Source organism: Carettochelys insculpta, chromosome 30 (genome assembly GCF_033958435.1).
Source record: "Carettochelys insculpta isolate YL-2023 chromosome 30, ASM3395843v1, whole genome shotgun sequence".
NCBI classification, from domain to species: domain Eukaryota; kingdom Metazoa; phylum Chordata; order Testudines; family Carettochelyidae; genus Carettochelys; species Carettochelys insculpta.
In genome coordinates, this window is record NC_134166.1 from 6,081,062 (window position 1) to 6,099,919 (window position 18,858).

General features: G+C 50.4%; 1 protein-coding gene across 2 annotated transcripts in view; it reads right to left on the bottom strand.

Annotated features, from left to right (window-relative positions):
* Positions 1-888: 888 nt before the first annotated feature.
* The window catches only part of LOC142003905 (nuclear receptor subfamily 2 group F member 5-like), a 39,438-nt gene continuing 21,468 nt past the window's right edge, over positions 889-18,858 (bottom strand). For both annotated transcript variants that reach the window (XM_074981267.1, XM_074981266.1), the window contains 2 exons: positions 11,362-11,886; positions 889-2,179 (listed from right to left, as the gene is read on the bottom strand). In XM_074981267.1, the coding sequence (XP_074837368.1) occupies positions 1,905-2,179; positions 11,362-11,886 (800 nt within the window). In that variant the 3' untranslated portion in view covers positions 889-1,904. The remainder of the gene's footprint in view (positions 2,180-11,361; positions 11,887-18,858) is intronic.

Genomic DNA, 18,858 nt, shown 5'->3' on the forward strand with positions numbered 1-18,858 from the left:
CTAAAGTAAAGATCCAAAGAGGAACATGAGGCTCAAATCTCCTCCAGGGTCAGGGTGTTTGGAGCTGCATAGGAGCAAGAAGTAGGGTACTGGAGCATCCGTCCCTGTTTTCCGCGTGGCTTGTCTGGACCTACGGGCTGGCTCTGCTGTGCTGGCACCACCAACCTCATGTCCTAGTCTCTGGGTGGCCCCTCTGGGGTCCTGCTGGCCCCACAAGCTTCAGCACCCCTTGGGGTCCTGACATCCGCCATCCCCACAGGCTCTGTTCATGGGATCCAGGCCACCTGCGCAGCCATCTCCAGTTACGGTGGGTTGCCAACTCTCTCAGACTGGACGAATGGATACCACCGGCAGTGGTGTCTACTCCATCTGGTCCTGGAGAGCTGGCAACTCTAGGTGTGATCCGCAGCTGGAGCAATGAGGGATGCAAAAAGATTTGGGGGCAACAGCTCAGCTCCCCCACCTTAAAAATAATTCCAGTGCCACGGTAGTGTTGGGGGTTAAGTCAATGTCTGTCTTGGTGTGAGTTTGCCGCTGCTACAGGACGGATTCGATAAAGCAACTGCACCCAGGAATGACACTCACGCAGCGGCTTAAAGCAAAGCACAGGTTTCAGAATCGTTGAGGCTTAAAGTTAAGTGGCTGTTGACGCGGCAGAGGGAACAAGCCTCACTCCCCGAGCATGTCCCACCAGCCCTGAGTCCGTCACCTTCTCCCCACCCAGGTGACACTGAACAGCCGTGGTGGGGCTCAACTTCCCGAGACACCTGCCCTATCCCACTAGGCGGGACCATCTGTCTCCACCACCGATGGCTGGCAACCAGACAACTCAGCTTCCCAAATGCGCAGAGCCCTGGGGCGCTCCAGCACAGAGAAGGAAAACTGGCGTGAATTCAGCAATCATCAGTTTTAATTATATTGCCAGCTCCACCGAAAAAAAAAAGTGTTTTTTTTTTGTTTGTTTCCAACGAGAAAGCCACAATCCACAGCAAAATAGCTTTACAAACGAGAAGAGGGAAATTCAAAACAACATTTCGGGGTTGGGGGAATATACACTTTCATTGTCAAGGGGGGGAACAGAAGAATTTGGGATATAATAAAGGTTTATTTTATTTATAAATAGTCCATGTCTCCTCCTTTTATTCCAGGGGGAACGATAAACTTCACCCCCCACTTCCAGGTCCCCACATACACACACGAGCAGCAGGCTTGGCTTATTGTGTGTCTTACCATGCTGGAACCCCTCTTTTCTGACAACCCCTCTGCGCACCCATGAAAAGAATGAGAGCGATTCATTGCATGAGCAAGGCCACTCCGGTAATGAGTTCTCAGTTCTCTGCAGCCGGATGCCAAATGCTGATATAGTCAAAAGCCAGAGGCAGGTTGTGTGTTTGTGGCTGCCCAGGGCCCATGCTGGGAAGCGGCAGTTCAGGGGTGCTTGGAAGCAGAGTAAAGTCCCCCAGTATAGGGGGTGGATTGTCCCTGTGTCACAGAGTCCCCTCAGGGGTTGGAGCAGGGGAATGGTACAGACTTTTTGGGGCATACAGGTCAAACAGAAGCAAAGGGGTACAAGTGACTGCAAGGTTAAATGTGGTTATGTCTGTGTCAGGCTGGTGGAAAGACAGTCAGGTTGGGGCTGGGCGTGGGGTGAATTCCTGCCCCCACCCCCGGAAGCAGAACAGGAAGGGCCTTTTGCAAACAGAACCTGTCCAGAATCAGCTCCTGGCCCCATTGGTCTCTGGAGTCCAGGCTCTGGGCTCGCACCCCAGGGCCGTGGGACCCTCCAAAGTGCCGGTGGCGAGTCCTGCCGAGTCCTCCAAAGCAGGCGATCCTTCCTGCTCCAGACGGACTCCAGGGGCGTGTCTCCGCTGCCCAGACAACCCCAGCACCTCCTGCCGCCCGCCTCACTGCATGGGGATGTAGGGCCAGTTGAAGCTCGATCCTGACAGCAGCATGTCCCGGATTAAGGTCTCGATGGGTGTCTTGCCCACCAGGCGGACGAAGAAGAGCTGCTCGATGACAGGCGCGGAGACGATGCGTAGGGATGGCATGCGGAGCAGCAGCCGGCCGAAGCGGCTGGGCTGGTTGGGGTGCTGATTCCGGACGTACTCCTCCAGGGCACACTGCGACTTCTCCTGGATGCTCTCCACATGGCCCAGATCTGAAAGGCCCACTGCATCTGCAAGGAGAGAAAGGGAGGAGGGGGGTGAGGGCATACTAGTAACAGCCGGTATGGGGGAGTTCTGCAGGGCATGGTCAGAGCTAACCTATGGGACTCCCTGGCACAGGGTACAGTTGGGGTTAATCTGTGGAGCTCCCCGGTGCTGGTCACAATTGGGTTATAATTCGTGCAACTCCTTTGTGCAGGTCACAATTGGGATTTAATTTGTGCAAGTCCCTGGTGCTGCTCACAATTGGGTTTTCATCCATCCAACTCCTTGGTGCAGGTCAGAATTGGGGTTTAATCTGTGGAATTCCTGGGCGCAGGTCACAATTGGGATTTAATGTGAGCAATTCCTTGGTGCAGGTCACAACAGGAGCTTAATCTGTGCAGTTCCCTGGTGCAGGTCACAATTGGGGTTTAATCTGTGCAATTCCCTGGTGCAGCTCAGAATTGGGGTTTAATCTGGGAGACGCCCTGGTGTGGGTCACAACTGGGGCTAATTTGTAGGACTCCTCAGTACAGTGAAGTTTAACCTGTGGGTGTCCTTGGCACAGTCATGTTAACTTGTGCAACTCCCTGGCAATGGGGATCAAATCAACGACCATACATCGCAGGCTGATCATGGGGCCTGTCTCCAGTCAGCTCCAACGCAGCGATGCATGAGATGCAAGAAATGAGTAAAAGCAAGAGAGAGGTACCCGATGTGGTAAGATAAGAAAGCCCAAGGAAACTGAGGCACTGATAAGTCAATTGAGTGCTCCAAGATTACAAGTGGGACAAGAACTCAGAGAATCCTCAGTCACATGCCCCCTTGCTCTAACCACTCGGCTGTCCTCCCTCCCAGAGCCAAGCTCCAAACCTCAGAATCCTGACCCCACTCTCCAATTTTATCTACCCACTTCCTTTGGTAAATGGGTAAGTTTAATGTGATGCACTTTGTATAATTCCTGATCCAAAGGACTAACCATCCGGCTCAGAGTCCTGGAACCTTCAGCTGAGGAAGAGAGGGAGCTCTGGAGTCCTGTTTAAATTGCAATATGCCCCATAACACCCTGTCACAAGCTCCATCCTCCCGCATCAGCTGTGTTCCAGCGCTATGTGAAAGGTTCTCGGCAAAGACCCTTGTAAAGGGCATAACACTGCACACTTCTCCTACAATGAAATCCAGGGCTAGAGACTCAGAGCTTTTCTCTCTCCGTGGCATATTTTTACCAAAATCAGTCTCAAAAGCCGGAAAATCTCCACTTGCCATTTCAGTTCTTAAACAATCGAGGGAAGAATCACTTCCTGGGCGCGAAATGGGACCACTTTGCACCCGGCCGAAAGGAAACCATGGGAGCTCCGCTTTGACATTTTCAACCTGCTATACCTGCATACACTTGCTGTCCCTTCCTGCTCTAAATTTGTGCAGCGTTTTTGGGCACTGTTACAAAGCTGGCGTGTTGCAGCCCAGCCACAGCTGCACTGTAGGTTTGAGTACAGCAACTTCCCATGGGCTTTTCAAGCTCCCTGAGATGGAAGGTGCTGAGATACATCTCTGTGATCAACGAGAACAGTGAGCTTCATTCCTTGCCCTTGCAAACCACTTCGCTCCCCCAGCTTACACCAGCTGGCTCGTATAGGCCAGGCCGACCAAGGCCGCTAATGCCAGTACGAGGGTGGCTCCATAGACTAGTGGGGCACTCATGAAACCTGGGTTTTACTCCTGGCTCTGCCACTGACCCGCTGTGTAGTCTTGGGTGAGTCACTTTGCTGGTCTCTGCCTCAGTTTCCCCACCTGTTTCTTGGTCTTTCTGGTCTATTTCAATTACAAGTGCTTGGGGGAGGGGGTCTGTCTCTAACATAGAGCACCTGGAAGAAAAGAGGCCCCGATCTCAGTCAGCGGAGGAGGACGAGGCTCTCAGCCTCCGTTGGTCGTTCTCATCTATTGAGACTAAGCTCCACAGAGCAGAGGATGCACATGCAGGGCCCCGATCTCAGCTGGGACCTCTCGGAATGGCCATAGTAACAACGAAGCCGCAATACTGGGGAGGCATTTGCAGGACACTCAACCAAGGGGCTGAGGCACAAACCTCCCAGTTCCCCCCAGCCCCTTGATGGCCCGGGGAGTGAGGCTGGCATGCGGAGAGCTGTTAGGAGCCAGCTATTGTAGGCAGTGTTGGAGCCATCCTTTCTTCCCGGGCTAAATGTCTGTGCAATAGCCGGCCCACCTTTGAAAGGCTGCGGGTGTGAATGTATTAGCTGCACGTCCCTTTTCAGAGCTGTCAATGGTGCTTGCGGCCCCTGTCTGAATGAGGAGCGCTCATTCAGGGCTGTGAAAGGAACTCCCGAGCCTTCGCCTCAGTTCAGGCCCTGAACTGAGGAAACTGGCCTGGGCCAGGGGGCGTCCTTTATTGCAGGCTGGGAAACACCGACCTTCCCCTGCTCCTTGTGCACCCAGCCCTGGGGAATGGCTCCCCCTGCTAGGCTGAATGGCTGGAGCTTGGGAGCTGGGTTTGGAAGGAGCACCGGGGTGAGCGGTACTCTACAAAGAATAGCTCACGGGGAGACATAGAGGGCAAGGCAGGGTGGAGTTTGTGAATCTAGCCTCCTGGGGAGTGCAGGAGTGTAGCCTGTCTACGCTAGAGTTCCCAGTGACATTAGGGTGCCTGGAGCTGATGTCAGCCACGGTGGAAAATATCTGCTACGTTTCCCTCGTGGCAGGAGGGACCGACCAAGTTAATGGACAGAGAGGTTTAGGAGGAATTATTTTTACAATCCAGGCTAACAACCCACAACTCCGACTGTGCCAGCCCCACAACCCCCCATCCACAGTCTTGCCAATGAATCTTCCACCTAACCTACCTGCCTGCCCTACCACCCTGGATATTCCCCCATGATGTCCTTCAATTGCAGGGAGGGGTCGCGGTGATCCTTCCTGCTCTGGACAGAATCCAGGGGTGCGTCTCTGTTGCTCTGAAAGCCCTGGCTCCTCCTGCCAGCCCCGTGCTGCGCCAGTCCTCCTCTCCCAGCTGCATCAATACCCTCAGGCCTCAGCCACTTGCATTGCTATTTCAGACCTGACCTCTCTAGCAGAGACCACCAGTCTGGTGGGAAGACAGCCAGGGTCTCACAAAGGGACGGGGAAGTAAGAACTCATTTCTGATCCCCAAACTTGCTGTCCCATCACGGCCCCATTTCTCTCGAAGCGAAATGTGGATGTGTTAAAAGCACTTCCCCAAACGAGTCCTTCCTGGGCCCCTGTCGCCTTCCAGAACCTCAGACTGATACTGAGCAGCCCCGGCAACCTGACTGCCCAGGTGGAGTCACCACCTGGCATCTCTCTCTCTGACACAGAGACACGAAAGCCTTGAAACAAAGTCATCCGCTTGCCCTGGTAATCGTGAGCTGTGAAAAAATGAATCAGTCAAGCTGAGGTTCTTTTTTTATTTCCCGTCTGCCTTTCATCCTTTGGGAGAGAATCGTGTTTGCAAGTTTCCTGGGGCTCCTACCTGGGCGAGAAACTTTTTGGTTTTGGTAACTGAAAGGTGACAGTCCTACATTGTCCCATGACTCCAGGGGCTGGGGCTTTAAACAAACAGCTGCAGTATCAAGAGACTCATAGCAAAAGCACAAGAGCTCAGAGCACTAGGGGAGGACTCACTGTGTGCAGGAGTGGGGGAGTGTGCCAGACAATGAATCTCATGGTAGGAATTGCTTGACAGTGAAATTTATTTGGGGGAGGAAGTGGGGAGGAGAGAAACCTGAGAATTTTCTCTTCTGAAAACCTGTCTGCTTTCCGGCTACGGTCAGGGGAATTAACTCGAGTGGAGGCGGCCAGCCGGCTCAGGGGATAGAGACGGGGTGCCTGGAGTCTGGCCCAGAGGGGTCACGACAAAATGTCACTGGACTGGAAACTGAATTCTCTTCTTGGCACATCTGCTGGTTGAGGCCGGCTGCATGCCAGGGCAGAGGGTAGCACCCAGATACTACTGCAGCAGCTTGGAAAGAGGTTTCGATTCTCTGCGTGCCATCTGGTAGGCTGGCACTTGACTCTGGTGTGCACAGTGCAGGACAAAAAGAGAATCAGATAGGTCTGTGTTCAGGAGACGGTCCCCTGGGTGGGTTCTGGGGCCACATTAAGACAGCAGCACAGAGGTCCCACAGAGCATTGCCTGCAGCAGCAAAATGCAGTGCCACTTAGGATGGGAGGCAGAGAGCAGTAAAGGCAGCATGGCCTAGTGGTGAGGGAGGTAGTCTCGGGAGACCTAGATTCTGTTGCTGGGTGACCTTGGGCAAATCATTTGCCGAGGCCATCCTGTGTCTAGTGAAGTTATGAGAAGCAGGACCTTTTCCTAGGGACAGGGTGTAACCACCCACAGGCAGACTCCAACCTGGGACCTCTGCAGTTTGAACTAAAAGCCAGCTGGCGTTCAGCTAAGGCTGCAGAGGAGGCTCAGTCTTCCTTTCTGCAAGCGATCTAAGTGCTGCTCCAGGGGACAGTTACCCACACCCCTAGCTGTGCGGGTTACATGCTTTGACCTAGCTGAGGAAGGGTGCACCAAGCTTCCGGACCCAGCTGAAATCCTGGCTGAGCCCCCACTTGCAGCCACCCACAGGTGGACTCAGACCTGGCACTCTGGAGCTTAGCTCAGGGGCCTCTACAGCCGGGGTCAGCAGCCCCCCAGCACAGGGGCCTAGAGTGACACCTGAGCTGATTTTCATCAGCACTCAAGGAGGGAGCTCAGCCCTGCCCCTTCTCTCCCATGCAGCTGGGCGCTTGCTCAAAGCCAGGCTGCCTGGGGATTAAGAAAAGATCAGCTACTGCTACCAACCTCCTTCTGAACGGTAGAGCTCTGCATCTTCCTTTATTTATGAATGAAGCTGTTGTCTGTAGGACTATTAATGACTTTAAAAAGTATCACCGGCACTTGGACCGTCCATAGAGGACAAAAGGTCAATTTTGATCAATTTTGATCAATGTTTGACCTGGTCTAAGGGCCACTCCATGGGACAGTGACCCACATCCCGAGGCGTGTGGGTTACAAGTGCAACACATAGCCCAATCGAGCCATGAGATCAGCTGGGGCCTCTGGGTGCTACGGTAAGGATGTGCCCTGGGCAGGCACCCCTACAAATCGCACACTGAGATCGGCCTGGTTCGATGGCATTTGATACAGGTGCCATTTTTCAGCTGTCTTCCCTGCCAGTCCCCCTGAGGCCAGGCAAGGCTGGCCAGGCCTTAAGGGGCTCACAAGTGGCTATTCCCGGATGGAGGAACAACCTCACCAGCCCTGAGCGGCAGCTTGTCGGCAACTCTCCTGGCTTTGCCGTGCCTCTAGCGGTCATGGCCGATTTTCCTGGAAGTTCCAGCTCCTGGCACCAGGGGAGGATGGGAGAACGGCAGCTTAAAGTCTCCCTTTGCTTTTTAATAGTAACAGAGAGGAAGCCGTGCTAGTCTATACGCTATCAAAACAAAAAGCAGTCAAGTAGCACTTTAAAGACTAGCAAAATGGTTTGTCAGGTGAGCTTTCGTGGGACAGACCCACTTCTTCAGACCATTTATGTCCCACGAAAGCTCACCTGACAAACCATTTTGCTAGTCTTTAAAGTGCTACTTGACTGTTTTTTGTTTTGCTTTTTAAGTTTTATTTGTCAGTGCCATTCTCTGCCCCCTCGGCTGTGGCTAGCAGCTTGCAAACACGACCTCCCTAGAGAAGCCCTGCTTTGCTGCTGAAAAAGAAATTGCCTCCTGGGGGAGAAAAGCGGGGGACAAAATGCTCATTTCTGTGTCTCTTTGCCGGGTTTTTTACTTCACGGATGAAATTAAACAACTTCATGTCATGCTTGGTTTTTAATCAGCTTTGCTTTCCGCTGCACTAGCAAAACGCTGGCGATCGTTCAGGTTTCCAGCACTGCTAGAAAACTATATAAAACCCCCTCTTTTTTTTGTAGCCAGTCTTGCGATTTATTCGGAAGCGGCTGGACTTAAGACTTTCAGTGACACCTTCCTGTCAGTAATAGCATAGACCTACAGGTGGCCAATCTGTACAGGCATTCCCTGGCCAATCAAATATCATTCCTTCCTGACTGGGATCAGAGGCAGGATTTTAAAATGCAGGGGAAGAGGGGATCCTAAAATGATTGACAATGAAATAAAACATTTCAAAGGGATCCAAGCAAAATGTTGCCATGAATCTGACCCCAATTTTTTTTTTAACCCAGATTTTTGGTTTGCAAAAATTTTTGAGATTTCAGCTTTTTATTTACATCTTGCCGGCCTGTATGGCCCCGGGGGCATTGCCAGGGAAAACAGCTGGAGAGGGGCACCTGCATCAAATGTCATAGATCGGGCTGATTAATGAATTAATGTAGAAGGGTTGATTCTTCGCCTGGTTTATGCTCTACAGCCCCACCCATAAGGAATCAGTGATCAACCCCTCCATGGACTGGAGTAACACAGCAGCGTAACTACCTTTTAGTTTAAATTTACCAATTTTGAGTGCAGATGTCTAGACACTGGCAGGGACTTCTGCTCTCAGATGACTCCCCAGAAGGGATAGCAAGTCCTGACTTCCCAGGAGCTGAATAGACTTGATTCAGCCATTCTGCTTCTGGACAGATCACCACTAATGTCTGGGATACCCAATCTGCAGGTCACCTGGCTCTCATGTCCCCACAGACTTGAGATCCAGCCCTGTCCCCTGGAATAGACCAATAACTTATTCGCGTTTCTCCACCTACAACCACTGCTGGGAGACCTAACCTTGCAGACTTGTGTGCTTCACTAAGTTCACTATTAAGGGAGTATATGCCCGATTCCACTGTAAGCTGAGTGCTAGGGCAGAGCCCCCAGGAGAGATTCAGGTGCCATCCAGCTGATTAGCATAGTGCCCACAGCCACCTGCAGCCGACAGCGTGTGTTTCTATTGGTGGTCCATGCCTGCACGTGCCTTGGTGCACCAAACAAAATTTATTCCACACAGATGTCAAAAATTAGAGGGATTGCTGATGGGGATTAGTAGCTTTCTTTAAAGCCAGCTCCTCCTCCCATCCTACCCAAGCTGCACTCCTGTGCCTCCTGTGTAGCACTGCGGTGAAGTCATACCCTCCAGTGCTTGTGACATCAAAAACTCCTGCCCTGGCAATGGCTGACATCAGATAAGTCATGGGGCTGGACTTGCATAGACTCCACAAGGGGCCAGGCTCTGATTTCAAAGAAAACTGTGCAGCAAAGATGAACCCAGAACTAGGCCCAGGATTTCTGCCTGGATTCAGGCCCCTGAAATAACATTCAGCAGTGCAAAGGTGCTCCCTGCTCAGAAGGGTAGTGGTCTGCATACACTGTGCATCAGCACAAATAACTGCACAAGATGCCAGGGAGTCTGGCCCCCAAAGCCTCCATGCAAGCCTGGTATTATCTGTAATGTGTCTTCCTCTCACAACTGGGCCAGGAAGAGTTTCCTAACCCATGAACATTTTTGAGAGCTCAAAAATTTTTCCCACCCAGAATCAAGATGAAAAGTCGAAATCTCAAAAAATTTCACAAACCAAAAATCCGGTTTTAAAAAACTGGGTCAGGTCAATGGAACCATTTTGCTTTGAGCTCGGATCCCACTGAAAGGTTTTCATTTCAGTGCCAATTTTTTGTGCGCCCCAAGGCTGCCTCTTTTTTTTTTTTTCCAGTCTAAATTTACCAAACTCTCAAAACCAACACAGGTTTTGTTGTGGGAAATGGACTCTTTTTTGTATGGGAAATGCCAGAAATGAAACATTTTGATGATCTCATAACTTTTGTTTGCTGAGAATTGTTCAAGCTGGGAGGTCAAGCGAAATGGACGCGGTTTTATAAGCAATTTGGACTTTACCATTTTTTCAGCCCAAAAAAGTGTGTTGAAAAACTCTCAACCAGCTCTGCCTGATCAAGGTTAATTAAGCTAGAAACTACCCAGAGCTAGATTTTCAAACAGACTCAGCAACTGGCAGATGTCTACTGAGATAATCCAGCAGTTTCCATAAGAAATAACGCAGTTTGCTAGTTACTCAGTCATCTTGGAAAATTGACCCCTTTATTGTTGTTTACTTGGCTAAATGAGAGCTGCTGGATCATAGAATCCTAGAACTGGAAGAGACCTTGAGAGGTCATCAGGTTCAGTCTCCTGCCCTCAGGGCAGCTCCAAACACCATCTAGATCATCTCAGTTAAATATTTACCCAACCCATTCTTAAATATCTCCAGTGATGGCGATTCTACAACCACTCTAGGCAATTTATTCCGATGCTTAAACACCTGACACCTGTCCGCTCCGAGCCTTCTCTTTTCCAAACAAAACAAACCCAATTCTTTTACTCTTCTAGGGAGGAACAATCAGTTTCACCTATACAAAATGGGAAGTGACTTCCTAGGCTGGAGTCCTGCAGAAAGGGATCGAGGGGAAAGAGAGATGATTGCTTTTGGTTTTGTATTTTGGGGCTTCTTACCCATTAGGGATCATGTTCACAATATTTGTTTTTCTGCAATGATAAAAGATAAGCTGGGAAAGAATGGGAGTGGAGATTCTCACATGGTTGCAGGAGTCCGGGAGCTGGGGCTTTAAGAAAGCTAGCAAACCTCATGAGACTCGTGATAAAATCATGTTGGTTGGCAACTCCGCTCCCTAAGTTTTGTTCTGATTACCCAACATTAGTGGAAACAATTAATTACATTTTATGCGCTTCAGGCTGAAAACCCTAATGACAACCAGCATTTTGCTCCAGTAGGCAAATGTGAAACTGACCCAAAAAAAGCAGAACCTGAAACAAACAAGGTAAATGTCAGCAGCCAAGGAAAAAACTTGGCAAAGAAAACTGAAATGAACATTATTTTCACCTCTCCACCCTCTGCTCCCTCTCCCTGGAGGCGAAGGGCTGGAGGGGTCACCCCTCAGAACCAAAAGGCTTTGGATCACGTTAAGAAAAAAAATGAAACAAGGTGGAAAATTGGGGCCAAAAGCCACAATGCCAAGGATGTGGAGGAGACGGCTGAGCTACAAGCAGGAGACAGACCTAGAAGAACTCACCTGGCATGCCCAAGTTGATGGCCTTCAGTTATATGAATCACCGGCTCTAGCCCCACCCCTTGATGCAACTCATCTGGCGTCAACAAGGGGAGGGCCCTGAGACAGGAATCACCAATGGGAGGAGAGACCTTGTTGAACCCCGCCCCGCCACACCACTCACCTGGTGTGAACAGAGCGAGGGCCTTGAGACAGGCGTACTCTGCTGAGTCAACGTGCAGGGCCTTGAGCTTCTCCACCTGCTCCTGGAAGACCCGGATGTGGTCCATGAAGGCCACCACCCGGTCTGCAGACATGGGTGAGGCGTGCAGCCCAGCGGCCGCCAGCAGTGGGGCCACATGCAGTGGCATAGAGCACTGGGCGGCGTTGAGGACGAAGAGCTCACTCCAGGTCATCCGCAGCAGGGACACCTGGTCCGAGAGCTGGAAGTCAGGGAAGAAGGGGATGTTCTTGGCCCACTCGATGGCGCTGAAGAGCAGGCGGGCCGCCAGCTCGCAGATGTTCTCGATGCCCATGATGTTGGATTGCAGGCACTGGGCCCCGTAGCGGGAGGTCGGATAGGGCTCAGCCCGCAGCAGCAAGGAGATGAAACCCATCAGGTAGGAGTGACCATTGTACGGGTCTCCGTTGTTCAGCAGGTACTGACCAGGGCTGGTCTGCGTGTGGGCCATGCGTCCCCGTTGCACGGCTGCAATGGATGGGAGGGAAAACAAGAGATGGAGTCACTAGTGGGGTTCCCGTTAATGTTTTCCATCCAGGTGAAGAATAAATTTTGTTATGTGCACTAAGGCACATGCAGATGTGCACCACCATAGAAACACAGGCTGCCGGCTATGGGTGCTCTGCTAATCAGCTGGGCAGCACCTGATTCTTTCCTGGGTGGGTGCCCAAGCCCTCAGCTTACAGAGAACCCTGGTCAGTATAGAAACAGCTACAGTTCATCAGACCAGGCCTCCAATCAAAAGGGAATGGAGGGAAGGCAGAATCAGCCCATTAAAAGCAACTGACCAATTGTCTGAGTCTGGTGGGAGAAAAGAAAGGAAGTTTGCAAAGATGGTGAGAACTACAGATGAGGGAAGGGATGGAGAGGTGAGGTGAATGGATTGATACCTGATTTAGATGCTGCTACATTTTTAAGAACTATAAACTCTCATGAATCGGGGCACAAGCTAGTCACTCCCTGCTGGGGTCAGGAAGGAGCTTCCTCCTGGTGTAGGTAATTTCACAGCTCTCCACAAGGAGCTGACCTCTGAGGCAGCTAGCACTCGGCCTTCTGAGACAGGATACCATACCAGAGGGACCCTAGATTCTTGTGTTTATTGCCCTAGTTTTTTCAGAGCGACGAACGTGCACCACCCCTCCTGAGGCCTCGGGGATCTGCAGGGCCATTGCTATAAATGTGGCCATGGATTTGCATTTCAGGCACCACCGCGGTCTAACATTCCCTGCTGCTGTCCCCAGGAAAATGGGAAGGGTAGAGTTTGCTCACAGCAGTGCAGGCTTCCATGGAATTGCTCCGGATCCGGAGGTGCAAAAAGAAACCAAAGAGTTACCTGAGTAACAGTGCAGCTGCTTACAAATCTGGATACTTGAGTACAATAAAGATGTGACGTGCAGGTGAGTGTAATTTTACTCACGTAATTTTCCAGAGGGACACTGGCGATTTGTACTTAAGTACACTCCCCCAAAAGCAGCTGCACTTTTGCTCAAGTAACGTTTTGGGTATTTTTTCCACCTTTGTCCAGATCGACCCCAGCCTATGGGGGGAGCCAGGTCCAGATGGGTTGTTAGTTAGAAAAGCAAAAAACAAATTTTGTGTGATTAGTAGCATGGGTGTTGCCAGTCTGCATCAGACCCATGTCCTACCAGCCCAGGGCCTGTCTCCTGAAGTGCCCAGCACCAGCTGCTTTCAAAGAAGATGTAGAACCCTGTAGTAGACAAAAGTGGAAAATCTGCCCCCATGAACGTCTCATCCTAATCCTTAACAGAGCTTGGTTTAAAGCCTGGACTTTAATCATTATCATCTCTAGGGAGCTTTGACAAAGCACTTTTTATCCACAGGTCTCAAAATGCTTTACAAAGTGCGGGGGGGGGGGGCCGGCAAAGAGCATTATGCCCATTTTACAGATGGGGAAACTGAGGCACAAGGTGGGGACTTGCCCAAGGTCAACCACTGGGCCAGTTGCAGATTCCAATACTACTGAGGGCCCTGTCTCCCAAACACACAAGCCACACAGCCTTCCAGAGGGTTTGCTAGCAATAAACATTTAAGCCTCTGATTCTCCACTGCCTTGTACCTTGTGCTGTCATCTCCCCAGGTGCAAAGTGCTACCCCACAAGAATGGCAGTGTTTCACACCAGCATCGCACTAGTGTAAGTCACCGCACAAGGTGTAGGGCAAATGGAGAACCAGGCTCCTCCCACAAGGGGAAGAAAAAATCTAAGACCCAAGATGATTCAGACTGAAAGAACATTTAAAATTAAATTTACTTTTTACCATTGATCCTGTTTTATTCTCTGGTATTTCTCCCAGTTCTCATGGGAACATTGTACCATGATAGGAGGTGGGGGGAGGGGGGCAGGAATCTGGCTATGGAACAAACTTCCTGGGAAGATTGGTCAAATCCAAAGGCTGACCATTTTAGCACTGCCTCTTTGCACTTGCAACACAAACACCCCCTCTACCTCTGAACCCCTAAACAGACACCCTAGCTACCCCTCACACTGGCACCTAGTCTATCCCTGAATCTCAACACAGACACTCCATCCGCCCCGTACCAACGCATGCACCCTGTCTGCACCCAGACACACCTGCAAACCAAAATAATAATAAGAAATTAATAAAATCTAAAAATCCGTAAAAGCACCCCATCTCAAGCAGAGTTTTGACCCCGCCAAAAAGGAAAAGCACCAGAAACTCCACAGTGACAAGTGTCAGACAGGTAGCCATGTTAGTCTGTATCTGCAAAAACAACAAGAAGTCCTGTGGCTCCTTATCAACTAATAGATTTTTTTGGAGCATCAACTTTCGTGGGCAAAGACCTGCTTTGTCAGATGCATGTCTTTGCCCCTGAAAGCTCATGGTCCAAAAAAATCTGTTAGTCTATAAGGTGCCAACGGATTTCTTGTTGTTTTTGCAGAAACTCTATGAAATCCAGTAGGTATTTTGCTGTTGCTCTAGATTTTAAACGGAAGGTGCCCAGAAACTGCAGTGATGCGTGGCAGTATAAAACCCTAAGCTAGACAGAAGGGCACCAGGCAATTTAACTTTATTTGTTACTAGTCAGTTTCATTCTCTACTGCACCCTAAAGTAGACCAAAGATCTTAGCTTTGAAATTCCAACTAGAGCTGTGTGTTACAAGCCCTTTGTTTTGCTGGCAGTTTTAAAAAGGCGGGAGGGAAGAATTGTTTTGGGTTGACACAGAAATGAAAATGTTCAGCATTTTCAGCAAATCAAAAAGTCAAAAAAGTTCTTTCCTGATCAAACACAACGTTTAATTTGATCTGTTTCAATTGCTCCCTTAATTTTTTTTTCTTTTTGCATTTTTAAATAAAATGGGAGGAAAATCTGAAAGAAAGTTGCTTGGCTTGGAAAAATTGGAATTTTTTTTGTAGAAAAACGTCAAAACGATACATTTCAACTTTTTCACAATTTGGCTTTAGTCAAAATAATTCAACAAAATTGACACCAATTTGCAAATTGGATGAGTTAACCAAAATCTGCATTGTGCAGCCAGAAGATGTTTCAGGTAAATGGTCTCACCCAGTTCTAGTCCCAGTGCTGCAGGGGAAGGGTCTAAATTAAAAACCTGGGTTGAACTAAAAACAAAACCCATCCAATGCTCTGATTGCATGAGCAGATCAGGTTTGGTAAAATCTTTTCCTCTCCTCTCCTATATGCTAGGCCTGATTCCCTGTTCAGAGCCCCCTCTGCGTCACAGGTTCTGTGAAAAGGAGGCGTTGGCACTGCTAAATTAAAAAGACATGAGGAGCTTTGGAACTGAGCAGGACAAGAACCACTTGATGTTCAAATCAAGAGAAGAAAGTGGGGAGGGCTGGGCCACACTCTCAGAAAACCATCATCAGCAGAGTCCATCACCCTCTCCAATGGAACCCGCAAGGAAACACAAAAGAGGAAGAAACTCGGACAATGTGTAGAAGATCTACTGAGACTGAAGGACAACAACTGGGGTACGCCTGGGGTCAGCCTGAAGTTTCATACCAAGACAGAGTGAAGTGGAGGAGACTTGTGGATGATCTATGCTCCACCGCATACAATGGTTTATGTCAGTACAGCCAAGGCCAGAGCCGGGGACGTTAAATGTATTGAATTCCATGGAGCTGCAACATTTGGAATTGTGTTTAATGCAGGATTCCACTCACTCTGGGGGCTTCTGTTGTTTGCTTTGTGATTTTTAGCCCCACTATCGGTGGTGTCTGGCTACAACCAAAGTGAGGAAGTCCTGATTCTCCGGGGCTCAGGGCCCTGCGCAGATATTTACACCAGTGCAGGCCAAGTGGCGTGAAAAGCTTCTGTCCTGATTGAGTAGCTCTTTTGTACCAATGTCGCTGACCACACAGGACCCAGGGATAGGGAGAACCAGGCTGAAGAGTTTCTGTGCTTGGTAGGGAATCCAGGGGATTCCCACAGGTAGCAGACCCAGGTTTAGCTCCAGGTCCTGAAGCAGATCTTAATAACGCCCATGGAAATGAGGTGTGATCCCATTGAAGTCAGGGGCATCTGTGCCTTGTAAAACTGACAAAAGCAGAATCAGAATCAGGCCCTCTTTGTCTCCCCTGAATTCAGCGTCTGACATGGGACGTTCCATCCGAAAGACAAAGCCTGACTAGAAGAAACTGACCTGCCAATGGGGAGGGGAGTAAGGTTCAGCAAGGAGGATGGAGTTTGCCAGGTCTCAGGTTCCAACCTGTCTCACTGGCAGGCCCAGCAAGGAGGCTCAAGGCAACCTGGGGCTGCCCCAGCTGGGCAGCCTGGAGGCATCTGTAACTCTGTGGAAGGCATGAGATGGGCCAGGGGTGCTCTCAAGTGAGCCCCCAGGCATCCAGTGCTCCCGGTAAGCTGTGTACTTGGGCAGATGCTGAGGAGAGATTCAGGTGCTGCCCAGCTGATTAGCAGAGCCCCGACAGACAGCCGGTAGTGTGTGTGTCCAGTGCTGGTGCATGATCTGCACATGGCTGGGTGCAAGCAACAAAATTTATTCAGCACATGGAGGGGAAAATTAGAGGGAATGGTTTAGGTATCTCACATTAAGTACTTGCTAGGATGCTGCTAAACAAGCCACGCTCTCTATGGGGATGCCCTCTCTTCCTGTGCAATGTATGGGGGATTCTTTTCTCACAGTAGCAGCGTGGGGTGAGGAGGGGGCCAGGAAAGAAAAAGGAAACAGTGGGCTTGTTGTTTTCCTGGAAGAGGAGGAAAGGACCAGGCTGAGGGGGAGGAAGACAACATGCCCAATTCCCTTCTCATTTACCCTGGTACAAATCAGGAGGGACCCCTCAGTGGCACGGGCAGGGGTGGGGGAAGCACTGGGGCGAGCGAAGAGAGAATCACACCCACAATGGTTTCCATGTGTGCCGGGGCAGAGGTGACAAAGCAAGAGAGATGGGGAACAAGAGAGGTGAAAAGAGGTGCGGAAGAGGCAGGCCTTGTGGACGCGGCTTTGAAATGACACATGTCACTTAGCAATTAAGAAAATCTGTCTCTGCCTCTTAACTGGGCACGTCTGCCAGGAATCCAAGACTCTAGCGGCCAGAGAGCTGCAGTGTCCGCCATGGCCGGATGGTACCATGGTGCACTGTTTTAAAGGAGCGGTGGGGGGACAGCAGGAAGGGCACTGGGGTGGGGTTCATTAAATCTAGGTTCTGGTGTACCCTCATGGAGTTGCTTCTGATTCTCCTTTTCTTTGTCTAGTAGTTATATCATGAGCCCTTTGGGGTAGGGACTGGCTCTCACAGTGTCTTTGAAGCTCCTGGCATGATGGGGGCCAGTGTTCCCTCTAACTGTTTCTGTCCATGGGCAGAATAAATTTTGTTATGTGCACCAAGGCACATGTGGATGTGCACCACCAATAGGAACACACACTGCTGGCAGTGGCACTCTGCTAATCAGCTGGGCAGCATTTGATTCTCTCTTGGGTGGATGCCCAAGTGCACAACTTATAGGGAACACTGATGGGGAGCAGTGTTCCCTGTAAGCTGCACGCTTGGACAGCTGTCCAGGAGAGATTCAGGTGCTGACCAGCTGATTAGCAGAGCACCCACAGTGGGAAGCCTGTGTTTCTATTGGCGGTGCACATCTGCACATGCCTTGGTGCACATAACAAAATTTATTCTGCCCATGGATGGAAGAATTAGAGGGAACCCTGACCTTGGACCTCTAGGAGCCAGATGAGCAAAGAAGGCTAATTCCCCCGCCCCCCCCCGCCCCAACCAAAGCAATCTGCAGCACCTCAAGCCATGCAAGGCAGTGATTGCAAGTGGGGAGGTGGTTTTGTTCTAGCAGAGGAGCAAATGTCCCCTTCTCTGCACATTCCAGGGTTTGGTTTTAGGGCCTCAGGCTCCACCCCAAGCCGAGTGCATCTGAGCAGGGAGGGAGGGCAACCTATGCAAAGAGGTTTGGGAATGAGAAGGCTTCTCCTGCCTGAGCGGCCACAGGGAAGTGACAGTATTTGACACTGTAAGGGCACTTTGCGTTTCTATCACTGCTGCCCTCCAAGGGCCTGGCACCACTGACTTCAATTTACTAGTATTAAGCCATCCAATGGCACTGTCCAACAGGGCGGTGTATTAGAGCCAGAGGTGAAAAAAGTACCCCAAAAGTTACTTGAGTAAAAGCACAGCTGCTTAAGGGGAGGGGGTGTACTTAAGTACAAGTCACCAGTGTCCCCCCGGGAAAGTATTTGAGTAAAAGTACACATGCATACACTTGATTGTACTCAAGTATCCAGATGTGAAAGCAGCTGGACTTTTACTCAAGTGACATCTTGGGTGCTTTTCCCACCTCTGATTATAGCTAGGGAAACCGAGGCGCAGCAGCAGCATGCTCCAATCGCGCAGATTTGGGACCACGGTGGGAAGCCCTGCCTAGCTGCCCTACTTTTAGCACCTTCCCCTCCAGAAACAGGACTAGAACTGAGGTTTCCTGGCTCCCACTCTGCTCCCTCGACAGCAGCCGGTTCGCTCCAATGAAATTCGCCCCTGGGGTCTTGAAGCCCTGCAGATCACTGCTGGTGCTTTTGCGGGGCTGTTGAATCTCTCTTTAGAGATCCCATGAGCACAGGTCACAAAACTGCAGCTGTGCAACCTTGGTGCAGGAAAGATCCACAGCTGACAAGCTGTTTATAAATGGCCGCTCTCGTTTGGCATTGTGGCTATTGTTATTAGTGTTTCTATAGTTAAGGTTACAAGTGGAGCCGGGTGGGAAGAATGGTCAGACTGGGTGAGACCAATAGCCCGTCTGCCTCATTAGCCTGTCTTCCCACATTGGTCTGAACAGGTGCCCCAGAGGGAGTGCGCAGACCAGGTAATCAGGAAGTGATCCCTCCGCTGTCAGCCATTCCCAGCTTCTGACAAATGATTTTTCCTCCCTGGGAACATTGCTGAGATTTGGGAAATTTTTCCCATCCCAAATCCAGAGGA